This window comes from Nasonia vitripennis, chromosome 1 (genome assembly GCF_009193385.2).
Source record: "Nasonia vitripennis strain AsymCx chromosome 1, Nvit_psr_1.1, whole genome shotgun sequence".
NCBI classification, from domain to species: Eukaryota; Metazoa; Arthropoda; class Insecta; order Hymenoptera; family Pteromalidae; genus Nasonia; species Nasonia vitripennis.
In genome coordinates, this window is record NC_045757.1 from 19042973 (window position 1) to 19055799 (window position 12827).

Below are 12827 nucleotides of genomic sequence, written 5' to 3' on the forward strand. Positions count from 1 at the left end.
TCGCTTTCGTGTCTCTTTATGCTAATCAAATGTTAACGATCGGAGTTACAAATATAAAGAAATTAGACGGATACAATAGCCGAGTATGGTTTTTAATTTCTGCTTCATTTTTAGCATCGAAATGCATCGCAGCACTGCTATACGTTTTATTTGTTATATTGCGTAACAGCATCTGCTCTACGAGAGAATTTAGTGGTTTGATACGATGTTACAGGTTAGAGTCAAAAGCCGTATTTTACGTTTTACCGTACCTGCAAAACGATTGTAAAATCTACACACACTATAGAGGCTGCAGATTATATAACTCGGCACACAAACGACCTATTACACGTTTTCCCTCGCTCTCGTATCGAGACTGATCAATAAAAATTACTCGGATCTCGGCAGCACGTTGTGTATGGTATACACACGCGTGTACGCCGGCTTGATTCATTAATTGTTCGAGAGAGAGAGAGAGAGAGAGAGAGAGAGAGAGAGAGCCAATACAGCGCCAGGGACCGAGTCCCAAGACAGGCGTATAAGTAAAGTACTATTTAATAGATCACACGATAATTCATACGAGAAAATACGGCTTCGATTTGTAGCCTTCCCCGATGTCTCGCGTGATAAAAAATCGAATGCGCGCCAACGAGTTCGCAGACGTACGTTTACGAAGGCAAGTGCATGGGAGAGATATAGAGGGGAGGGGGGTAGGCTGGTGGGTGTCCGCACAAGAGCATATAATCATTCATCGGGTCCACTTGTGCGCCGCGCCAACGAGATCATCATCTTCTAATGAGAAAAGGGGAATGGAGATTTTCAATTTCGCTAAGCGGATCATTGAAGCTTGCGATTTTTCATTTTAATAAGCTCGCAGTCCACTATATATTATCGGCGCGAATCGATATTCCTATAAAGTACAGTACTTTTTTCATCATTCAGATGCCTGATCTCAAGCATCATGAAATCCCGGGTGTTTTGAAATTCCAATTCAGTCAGCCGCACACTGGCGGGATCAATTATCCCGCTTTAATCCGTCGAGCCGATTCCGACTCTACAAAAGTCCAGCCGAACCATAGGGGCACATACACGGCAACGTTTTCCTCGATATCCATCAGCGAGCGTTTATCACAATTAAAGTACCGTAAATCGCGGCCGATCCCCCCTGAAATAAATTTTCGAAACGGCGAATACCCGCCGCGAAGCTTCGATTGCTATTATAAAAGCTACGCCGCAATCATCTCATCGGCATCGCCGCTACCGATGCAAAGCACCGAAATTCCAGAATCCGAAGGTACCACACTGAATTCGCGGCTCTCCTCGTGCCATTACGCAATCGCCGAGCGCTACTCGTCGGCCCTGCTATTTATCGGCGGCGATTTGCCGAGTGACGCTGTGTGCAGCGCTGGAATCGGCCCTGCAATCATCGAAAGGCAAGCCCGTCTTCGTCGATTCGCCGACGATTATATTTCCGCGTGGCGCTTCGATTTTTCTGCGGATACGCGCGTACGTGCGCCCGTGGGTCGAGTCGAAGTCCGAAACTGAACGACGAGGAGTGAGATATCAATGATGCGTTGCGCTGCAGGTTTTACGGTCGAGAGAATTGATGGGTAAGGGAAGTTGCGTTTTCTGAAATATCGAGAGGTTTGGACACAACGGGTTTTAATCCTCGATGCACTTTGACGCAGTGAGTTTTGCTTGCGGTTCCAAAACGCGCGATAAAGTCGAAAAGCGAAAAATGTTAATAAACTCGACTCGAATCCTTTCTGAAACAAAGGAATCTCCGGATAGTCAAAAAGTGGGACGCATTCGCAGGGATAATAGTCATGCGCATCTTTGCGCAACGGAATCGCGAGTCCCCCTTTCCTTTTGTCAAATCTCACGCTGCATAATACTCGAAACGCGCCGAGAGGCGGCAAAGATAAGGCCACACATGCAGTCTGCCTCGGAAACGTATCTATACAGACAGTGTGTGTGCAAGAACTAAGGACTGACGTAATAGGCGGATCTTGATAGGAGCCCACGGTTACACACTTTTCACTGTGCGTCTTTGTATCGATACTCAAATCTGAGAGGCTAGACACTGCGCGCGGCGATATTTTGTGCTTTTTCGCAAACTCCTTATATTGTGCATAATGGACGTGATGCTGCCGATTTTATTCGCGATTTTGAGTGGATTTAAGATATAGCTGTTGAATTTAAAAATTTTGAAAGAGCGAATTTCATTTTGGTTAGTCCGTACGAAGCAGCAGCTATCTGTGAGCTCACTGCACGTATATAGCCGGTTTGTCATCAATGCCAAAATCGTCTTTTGTCGGGCCTGCTGGGGCCGCTCATGCTTTAACTCATGCGCAGCCGGGAAGTTTTCGCTTTTCAAACGCGAGCTCGAATTGCTCGATTTTCGTTATACCTGTTTCGTTAATGTGTCGATTAGAAAACCATATCATCGCCTCTCCAGCTGGCTTCTGTACGCGTGAACAATGAGACGCGAGCAACGGGATGCATTCGCGCGACTATTTTCCTTTTCGCGTATCGTGTCTCCGCGGCGCTCAGCCGCGAGGCTTAATTGTGCAACGGCTGCAGGTTTGTATAATCCCATTGTTTACACGTACACAGAGGCCAGCTGCAGAGACGATGATATGGTTTTCATTGCATACATTCCTACCCGGAACAGGTACAACGAAAACGAAACCAGAGGATGACGCAATTCGAGCACGCGTTTGAAAAGCGAAAACTTCCCGCCGCGTCTACTTATATACATATATACTTATATGTATATACCTTATCGAAACGAGAGCAGAGAAAAAAGCGATGTGTAACGCGTCGAGCTACATGTACTGCTCGATACACCGAGTGTCGCGTTTCCTCCGCAGGACTTTTAGCTGTATCGCGTAGACTTATGCACCCGTAGTTTTAACCGCTCGGTGTTGCAAAGAGTTTTTTTTAAAGTCGCGTACCGCGACTATTTTACGCTGCGGATTTATTATTATTAGGTTTCGTGGGAACTTTTTTCATCCACATACATTTTTCGAATCGAATTACTATGCACACTGCACCTGTTATTATTGTTATCGTACAAGGGAAGGGACAGAGTTTAAATTGCGCGCATTCCCAGATTCCTCCGAATATCTGCGAGCCCCGATCGATATAGTACTGGAAGCCGCGAATGCCAATATATCACTCTATAGCAGTGACCGCGAATTGTGAAATCAGGTCTTCGGAGCCAAACACGAGCCTACGAAGGCATCCGCTCCTATGCTTGGCAATTGCACAAAGCCCGTGTGTGTGTACACGTATGCCGCGAGTTCGCGGTCTTCCTAAGTCCGGAATTCGATTGCGATTAGCGCGTGTTACAAGCCATACGATAGATGCTAATTGAGAACGAACGTATATCTGGGGTTTATCTCGGTTTCAGCTGTTGAGGTATGCGCGGATAGAGAATCGATTCGCTTTCATTCGGACCTGATTGTTTAAGCCCTATAATCAGTTCGATAGAGACGATTGTGTTTGCGGAAACGTAAATTATTTTTAGCCGCGCGGCGGCTCTTGACTTATTATCCGGCCGCGGCGTGATACGATCTTGGAGCGACCAGCCGAAGAATGCGCGAGTGCAATCGTGAACGCCGGCGAACTGGATTCGCGACTGCGATTTTGTAATGGCAATGAACGCCTCGGCGCATAAACGGCTATTATACTGTCCATAAAGCGCGTGTGCTGAATTACGTAGCCGAGAATTGATAAAAACGATCGCCAGCTGTGCGTATCGCATCAATGACTGCGGTCATAATGTTCCCTATATGAATAATTTTACGGCGAAAAAATACGTTCGGTGGAAATGGTATCGCGCGTACCTACCCTAATTAATAATGCTTACACTTGACTCACAAAAAAATTAGTTCGGTATAATGATGCATAAATGAAAATTATTTGAAATATAATCCGAAGATTTTCATTCACGACATCAATCTTCGCCTGCAATTATAACTGGCGCAATTGCATTTCTTTAATCATAATTATCTCAAGAAAGTAAAGAACACGTACGAGCGCGCGTACGCCATTCAAGGCGTGTACGAAGATTCATTTCAATATTCATATACACTCATATAATTTACGAACGAATCTGCCCCCACAAACATTCCCCGAGTGATATCCGTCTTTTCGGAAGTCAAGCGCAAAAAAGGCAACGTTCAAAAACACGAAAATTAATACACGGAACGAACAAATTGAAAACAAGCCTCACGGGATACCTCTGTTTACATCCACTTTACACGCGTAATCGCTCAATCTCGCGAAAAAATTTAGGTCGCGCTCAACTTGAACTTTCTACCGCGAGGCAGCATTATGCGCGCGTAAGTGCACACGTACATCTCTCCGCGCGCAATAACAACGTCGGAGTGCATTAAACACGCGCGACCGTTTCAACCGGAAAGCTCGCGCATCGATGATATTCTTTGAAATTGAAAGTGATTCATCACCCGCCGAGCGACAAGAGCAATTAAACGGAGAGAATCTCTGATCGTCCTTCGCATTTTTGCCGAAGAAAGTGTGCCTCGATGCGTACATTTTTCCGATATTAGGTCAATACAACGGCTTGTAATCGATAACATTATATTTTCTTGCTCTTTAGAACGAGTGTCGCGTGCGCGTTATGCGTCCAGGAAATCGAGGCTCTCTGCTCGTGTACTGTTATAGACTTTGACTCCGTTTGGACTTATTACTATAGAGAAATGAAAATTTCACGCGTATATTTATGTAATTAGGGACGATTTGTTGTAGAAATCAAAACGATTTCTGCGTATCCCTTTTTCATTATTTTCCCAAGGCACGCATGCGAGATACGCAATTTCCTGGATAACTCCATACTCGATTCGTATACGCAGACACACAGCGCGAGTATGAGTTTACGTAAAAGTTTCGATCATACCGATAATCGTTTCATCGGTTTATAACTCGTTTAATGCCAGACCACTGCGGCCCGCGCTTCTGTAAAAAATTGCGGAAGAATATATTTAAATCGACCCCTGCCGTTCTCTTTGGAATCTACGAATTATTCTTATAATTATATACGGTCTGAAAATGTCCAGGTGAAACGCAACGCTGTAAATTTTTTATCTCGCAAAATCAATGCGTATACCGTTATAGATCAGCATCATTTACATAAACGCATCGCTGTACATGTGCAGCAAAAAGCTGAACTCGAGTCCCGCAAGTCAAACTTATCTCACCTCTCAATCTCATAACAGCCAAAACAAAGAAATCGCGTGGCGTCTCTCCGCCAAAGCCCATAGAACACGTAACTGTCTCCGCACACGAGGGAGGGCAAAGGGAGTAAAGCGATAATCCAATAAGCATACATCCAGTCGAATTTCCGCGATTTCGTATCGAGTGTCGCGGGCCTCAGCAGCCGCAAACGTACACCTCCGCGCGTTATACAATCCCGCGAGTGCATTATGCATTACAATGCAGTCGCCGCATATACGTACATACGCGTGCATGTGCGCGAGCGAGCGAGAGAGGAGTAGGTGTGGCGTTATGGGGAATCGAGCAGGGAGCTGTATGCGGCCATTGGCTTGGCAAGCGAGGAGCGAAGCGGCGGGGTGAAATGAAAGTGAATTAGCTATATAAAGGGTGGATTTTCACTTGGAGCCGTGCAGACTACTCGCAGCTTCCAATTTAGCGGACATTTCGACGTACGCGCGCAAGCCTCGCTAGTTGGACGTAAACGCCGGAAGTATTAGGTGCTCTCGACATGAAGCTCCTGGTACGTATATATACATTGTATACATAGTGCGGCGTTCGTCTTCGAGCGGATTAAGCTTCTTTTCTGTTTATTGTCCTTGCTTTGCATCTGCCGCCGTAGGGATTTGCGGGAAAATCCGTTCGTCGAATTGAGAGAGAAGTTGTGGAGTGTTTAAGTTAATTAACTTTTTCAAGCCAATTGGCTCGCGCACGTTATCGCGGGTACAAGGCACTTGTAATTTGCAAGACCACTGCACTCGCACTTCCAAACCGAATCATCCGAACCCTTACCCGACTCGAACTGTAAAGCCCTCGACATCAAAGAATTCATTACAAACGAACCCTCTCCGCCGCTGGCTCGCTGCTTTCTTTCTTTTTATTTCTCTCGGCTTGTTTTCGCCTTCCCGTTTGAGAAAAAAAAAGCGCGCACGTGTCGCTGTCGGAAGTTCGGCTTTTTCCGCTCTCGCATCGGAGAAACGACGCGAAACCCGCCCGCGCCGCCGTGTCGTTTAAAGCGCGAAATTAGGTAATCGCTCGAGCCGATCGAGCTATTAAATTGAGCATCCTCCGCGTGAGCGCGCGTGTGGTTCCGCTCTCTCGGCAAAGGGACCGCTGGGATTACCGTCTGCCGCAAGAGGGTTGCTTTGAAATTTCCTGCGACAAAGAGTTCGTTAGTTTTTTTTCTCTCAATGCGCACACACGCACCGAGGGAAAAAAAATACTCACACGCGGACTGACGCACGTAACGCAAATGTATCGTAAGCAGGTCGAAAGGAACAAACCGAGAGCGGACGATAAATCTTGCCGGAATCGAAGCGGTTTCAGGCTCGGGGAGAGCAAAAAGGAGAGCCATATTACATTGCGAGGTACAGGGCGCCCCGGTAATTTGTTCGAACGCGTGCGCGAGTATATCGAGGTAATTAATTATTCAGTCGCGATCTCCTTTCGCTTTCAGCACTTAATCAAGCGAAAAAGGGCGAAAACGCTGTTATGCGCAGCGCGCACATCCTCTTCCGCTCTCGCCGTATTCGTCATGCGACGCCTTTTACGCCGGACTTTTTAAAATATCGCTATCGAACTTATCGAAGCATGTAATATTATAATGTATTACGTTATGTAAAGCAATTTAAATTTATAATTCGCAGGTTTGCCTGTTGCTGGTATCGGCGGTGGCTTTCGCCGAGGAGGAGCCCGCTGCCGCGACGAAGAAGGACAAGCGTGGTCTGCTGCTGGGCGACTACGGCGGTCACGGTCTGAGCTACGGACTCGGCCACGACTACGGACACCACGTCTCGCACACGGTTGTTAAGACCGTCGGAGTGCCCGTGCATGTGCCCCAGCCCTATCCCGTCCACGTGCCCGTAGACCGTCCCTACCCCGTGAAGGTGCGTTGATTTTTCGTAAAACAGCTTGTATAAACTTTCCAATACAGTGTAAACACATCGACGTAATGCACATACACAGCGTCCGATGTATCAATCATTTCGCCGAGTGGCAGGATCAATCGGATTGATTCCCTACGTATTTTACCTTCTGATCGACTCTCAACAATCAATCTCTAATACAGGAGTGCACAAGTTCTCAATAACGAAAAAATTAGCCAGCTGCGCTTTCGTCAGCCACTATATACATTCTTTAACCCATTGTGCTATGTGATTTGTTCTTTACAGGTCCCAGTGGCAGTGCCGAAACCTTACCCGGTCGCCGTGCCAGTGCCCCAGCCCTACCCCGTCGTCCACACCAAGACAGTAGCGGTCCCGGTCGACAGGCCCTACCCAGTCCACGTTCCGGTTAAGGTCCCCGTTCACGTGCCCCAGCCCTACCCCGTCAAGGTGAGTCACGACAATCGCCCGCCTCGCGTGTAAGAGAGGAAAAAAATACACACGCGCATTCGCGGTCACAATGGACGCGATTTTCAAGCGATACGCTAAAGGCCCACAGCTCGGCTCGAGCTTTTGTCTCGCGCGCGCTTTTGAATAGCCGTTTTATTTTCTCCTCTTGCCGATTCTGCTGCGCGTTTCGCGAAACGTGATATTCGGAGTCGTACAACCCGGTTGCCGAATATCATATTTACTAATTAAACGAAAAAACAGTAACGATTTCGATTCTTCCGCAGGTCCCCGTGGCTCACGCAGTCCCAGTTCCAGTGGCAGTACCTCACCCCGTCGTCGTTAAGGAGCAGGTTCCGGTCTACATCAAGGAGCATCACGGCCACTATGGCCACTTTGGCGGCCACGGTCTCCTGTAAACTGGAGCAGCCATCGCCATCGCCGCAAGCCACATACAGCGTCGCGCCCTGACGAGCGTTCAGAATCCGAGCGATTCGCGTTGACGTCGGCGTTCACATCCTACATACGGACATCGCCCAATACGAGAGTATAATATAACGCGCGCTCGCAGAGAGCCCGCGATACCGACCAAAATGTCTTCCCTTACTCGCTGTAATTATAGCGCAATCAAATTTTAACGTAATAAAACATGCATTTGTAAGATTGTTTTTTAGAAAAAAAAACTCTCTCGTTATTCTTTACTACAATACTATGTCCTTCTCCTCGTACTCCTAACGATTGGCACGTCAGTGTAATTTGAAATTTCGAAAGCGATAACTCGGCGAGATGCAATCGATGCGTCGATGCAGATGCAATCAAACAGCTATTTACACAATCGCATAAATAACGATTTCAAGCCGGCAATCGCAACGAACGCAACCTGATTTACAAAAGGAGCCCCTGCGAGCTATAACGTTTCTCTCCTTCTCTCTCTCTCTCTCTCTCACTCTCTCTCTCTCTCTCTCTCTCTCTCTCTCTCTCTCTCTCTCTCTCTCTCTCTCTCTCTCTCTCTCTCTCTCTGGATATCCCAGCAAATAACACAATCGAGGCATCGATCTTTCGCCGCGGAATCGCAAGAGACGTGTACACACACGCGCGCGCTTAGGCATGAAAGACGATCGATGGGGAAAAATCGAAAGGAGCGCCCCAATCGCGCGCGATCTCTCCTCGCGCTTTCGAAAGAGCTGCTGGCGCGCGGTAATTAAGTGCAAATGCGCCACCGAGAGCCGAAGGTTTCGACACTTCCTCGCGTGTGTAGCAAGTGCGCGACAAGGGCGCAGCGAATACTATGTGCGCAATTCCAATGAGACGTTCGAGTCGCAAACGAATTACCCCGCCGCCGCACTACACGTATGCGCGAAAGAGAGACGGATGAAAGGGAACTGCGAGAAAAATACGCGGGAGACCATGAGAAAGCACTCGCTCGAGCGATCGCGCTGTGTATGCGCTCTGTATGTGTCTCGCGGTTTGTTCGGAAAAGGAGAGTTGGAGATGGAGGAGGGAAACATTTGTGGATAAATCACGATTAGAAAAGTTCTAAATGATGAATTATAGTACATTTAGCGCGTTAACGCCCCATCGAATATGCAAATCGGCGCGCAATATTCGATTTCGACACTGTACGAAACTTTCAGCGAATCACCGTCACGTTTCCATACGCTTCGTCGGAGTTACATGTAATTATATTTAAGCTCGCTATTGTCCCCCACAGCGTGCAATTCATTTCGCAATATACTCGATCGATTTTTTGCTCGAATAACGATGCGCACCACGCGCGCCGCTGCTATAAAAGGGTTCGCGGCTCTAACGAGGGAGTCCAATCGCTTATTCATGCTGCGAGATGAATGAAGTTATATAAAATCAATTTCGTAGTCTACTGAATCCTTTATCTCTCGCTCGTTAGGATATAAACGCAAAATTTCCCGGCGAATTTCAACCCTGTGTATGTGTATAATATTATGTTCTATACTGCAGTGTCCAGGGGCAAAATTATATATCGTTTGAATTATTCATGCAATTCAGGCAGCAGTGCGTGTGTGCGATTTGAAAATTAAATTTTAACGAAATGGTTTGAACTTTTGCGAATATTCTAGTTTCTGATGAAACATTGTAACGCGTTGCGAGTGTAGTGCACCCATTCTATAAATGATCGCATATTACACGCAATTGCCGTAACAAGATCGACTGTGCGAGAGAAAACAATGTGAATCTAGTTTTATCAGAACGGGTTTATCGGAAATAGGAAATTTTGTGAAATAAAAATTTGCATAATATATAGAGGATACGAAAAAGTAACTCGCGTCTAGCTGTATCTTGCAATTTTGTAATTGCTCATAGTCACGGCATTCAAGGATAAGATAGATAATGTACAGTATAAAGCAATCAACCTACATTTTTTCGCATACTGTTTACGTAACCAAAGCTTGAGAGAAAAAGACCAGAGGAATACGAATTTCAACATTTTCGCCTATTATCGTTTGTCCGTACAAACATAATCTCATATACAAATCACTACATATTATAATAAGAAGTCAAACGAGCTAGTTACATCAAGCATCATATCAGAGTCGTCCCCATATTGCTCTGCAACAAAACTACCTGATCGTCCTTCGTGGAAGCTAGACTCCACCGAATAATACGAGTTGCGTGACTGGTCATTTAATAACGATCAGCCTGACCAACATGTCATTCTATCGCGAGTTCCTCTACTGCAATTCTCGAAACTAGCTGCAGTCTATTTTAATATTTACGACTGAGGAGCAGCTCTTTTTCGGGCATCGAGTTACCGGAATTTGTGCTATACGAGGCAGGTCATGGACAACGATCACGAAGAGAATGCATCGTATAGGAAATATTTTAAATCAACAAGAATGATTGGTAATTTCTAATAATAATTCATTAATAATGGGACGATGAGCACAAATATTCCTACGCTTAAATAAATGATGGTTAACATGTTTATGACATCCAGTATCTTGGAACATGAATATAATATGCTGTTTTTCAGTAGATATAAAAATTTATAAATATAACAATAATTACACACTTCAGAAACGGAAACTCCAGAATCTCCTGGTAAGCATCAATCTATCGGTATCGAATATCAAGTCAAAACAACCCAAACGACGACTCTCGGCTTATCAGCTTGAAAAATCGACGAATCCGAAATCTGCATTAATCCAAACAAACTCGAAGCCGTAGCGGATTCGTTCGCTCGGCCGTGCATCCTTCGAAAGACGCGCCTACTTCACCCGCTCGACTATGAGTATAAATTTAGTCTGCCGCAGACACATTCATATATATCTGCGCTCAAAACGACGACGACGACGACGGAGCCGAGAGAAAACGGATATCCCAGACCTCCTAATACACGCATAAAAAGCGAAACTAGTTTACTCGCTGCTGCGTCGATGCAGCCGGGCGTATAGTCGGAATTAATGAGGATGCCGGGGATGACCCAAGTCGAGCTGCGTTCACGGCTCGAGCCGGATTTCGCACCCCCGGATGATCTCCTTATATTTTACCGGAGCAATAAAAAAGAGACAATTTTAGGTGACTTCCAGTTTTTAGCCGCGCGCTTCCTTTGTGCGGTCATTAGATGTTTTTATATTCTTTGGTGCAGCCGCAGAGTTGCATGTTCTTTTCCACGTCGCGCTTAATTTTATTGGCCATACGAATAATTTTATTGTCGTTCGAGACATTGGAAATCCACATAATTCTTTATTTTTTGCCTCGAGATCAGTGCATGGCAATATATAAATACAGCCAAATCTTGATTTATAGACACATCCTGTCCACTGCATAAACTTGCAGTTCAGTGAACTTACTATTTAAAGCCGTCTGGCTGTAATTTATCATTCAGAAGTAAAAAAGTCATCTAAAAAATTGTCATAAATTGTCGCGATTTTTCGAATAACTTTCCGAAAAAAAGTACAACGTGCATAAAATAGGTAACAGATTTTTACTTCCTCACACTGTATAAGTACTTCAATCTCGTTACCGAGTGAGCATTGTATTACGTAAAATTAACGATCGTTACTTCACGTTGTTCTAGAAAGCAGTACAGCTAGACATGCCAGACAACTATTCAAAGAATACCAATTATCCTAAACGGTTAAATTTAATTGAAAATCCGTTGTGAATAAAAACGCGATTTCCGCTCCGAGTTTCCATATTAGACTCAAAAAAACAATCATTTCCATTATCATCGACTCGTTAATTCGATCGATCGCTTCCTCTCCGGCCAACATAAGCTTTCACAGCCGAAATCCGAACCATCTCTTTTACATAAAACACATCCGCAGTAGACGTTCAAGTTTAATTCTAAGCAAAATAGCCGTACACCAACGCGTGCAAACGAATTCGGGCTTCGAAGGTCTCGGCCCTTGTCGCTCCGCGCGCCTGCGAGAAGTGCATTAGTTGCCGAACGTCGAGACAGCACTAAAAGCCCGTAAGATAAGGCGTAAAATTGCCGAAAAAAGGGAGAGCTCGCGCGCTCGCTTAAAAGCCTTTTTCAAGATTTAGATCAACAATCGACATTCAAATGCATGCTCTCCCTTTTTCGCTGCCGGCTGCCGCCTAATCCTCCCTAATGAAGGATTTACAATTTAAATTAAGCGCCGAAAAACGCGCGCGCGCGTGTAGATGACGTAGTATAGTAGTCGACGCGCAGTAATGTAAAACAAACAAACGATGCGCCGCTGGCACTTTTTTTGGCTTCGTATGCGCGCCGTTTTATGTATTTCCGAGGAGTAGAAGGAGACGATCCCGTTACACGCTTTTGTGTATATTATAGACGCGCTGCACTACACGTGTGTGCAAGATCTAAATCTTGCGATGATGCGCTCATAATCTTCTATATTTAACGATCGTCGGGCCGTTGAGAATCTATGCGGCTATAAAAACTAGCTGATTTCGTACGGGGGATCCCGAGAGTTCATGTTCGATCGTAGCTGAGGAATGCTTGAAAAACTAGAGGAGATAAGAGAGACAAACACATACATCACTGGGAGGAGGAATTAAAAGATGCACTTGTGGGATTCGTCGACGATAGTTTTCCGTCGTCTGGGATGAATGTTTACGAAGGACGGCTCTATTAAGCGAATGTATTCCATGTTGGAAAATTTAGTGTGACTATAATATTCTGATGATGGGAATTTTTCCGCAGTGTTGGCACATCGTTTTAAAAGCTGTATAATCGCGCGGCTTAACGATAACCAGTTCTTAAAGTGCAATACTTAGTGCACGAATCTCAGTATTATCCAGCTACAATTACAACTC

At 45.5% G+C, this 12827-nt stretch overlaps 1 protein-coding gene across 1 annotated transcript; it reads left to right on the plus strand.

The window, feature by feature from the left end:
• The first annotated feature begins 5640 nt into the window (after nucleotides 1-5640).
• Nucleotides 5641-8230, plus strand: LOC100113657 (cuticular protein). The gene is made up of 4 exons (NM_001170854.1): nucleotides 5641-5740; nucleotides 6864-7103; nucleotides 7389-7550; nucleotides 7835-8230. The coding sequence occupies exons 1-4, from the start codon at nucleotides 5729-5731 to the stop codon at nucleotides 7964-7966; spliced, it is 546 nt and encodes a 181-aa protein (NP_001164325.1). The 5' UTR covers nucleotides 5641-5728; the 3' UTR covers nucleotides 7967-8230.
• The last annotated feature ends 4597 nt before the right edge of the window (nucleotides 8231-12827 follow it).

What these genes read in the sequence shown, in the direction of transcription:
- LOC100113657 (NM_001170854.1), top strand. An exon ending in ACCGTCCCTACCCCGTGAAG is followed by an intron (nt 7,104 to 7,388) that starts GTGCGTTGATTT and finishes TGTTCTTTACAG; the next exon opens with GTCCCAGTGGCAGTGCCGAA. An exon ending in CCCAGCCCTACCCCGTCAAG is followed by an intron (nt 7,551 to 7,834) that starts GTGAGTCACGAC and finishes ATTCTTCCGCAG; the next exon opens with GTCCCCGTGGCTCACGCAGT.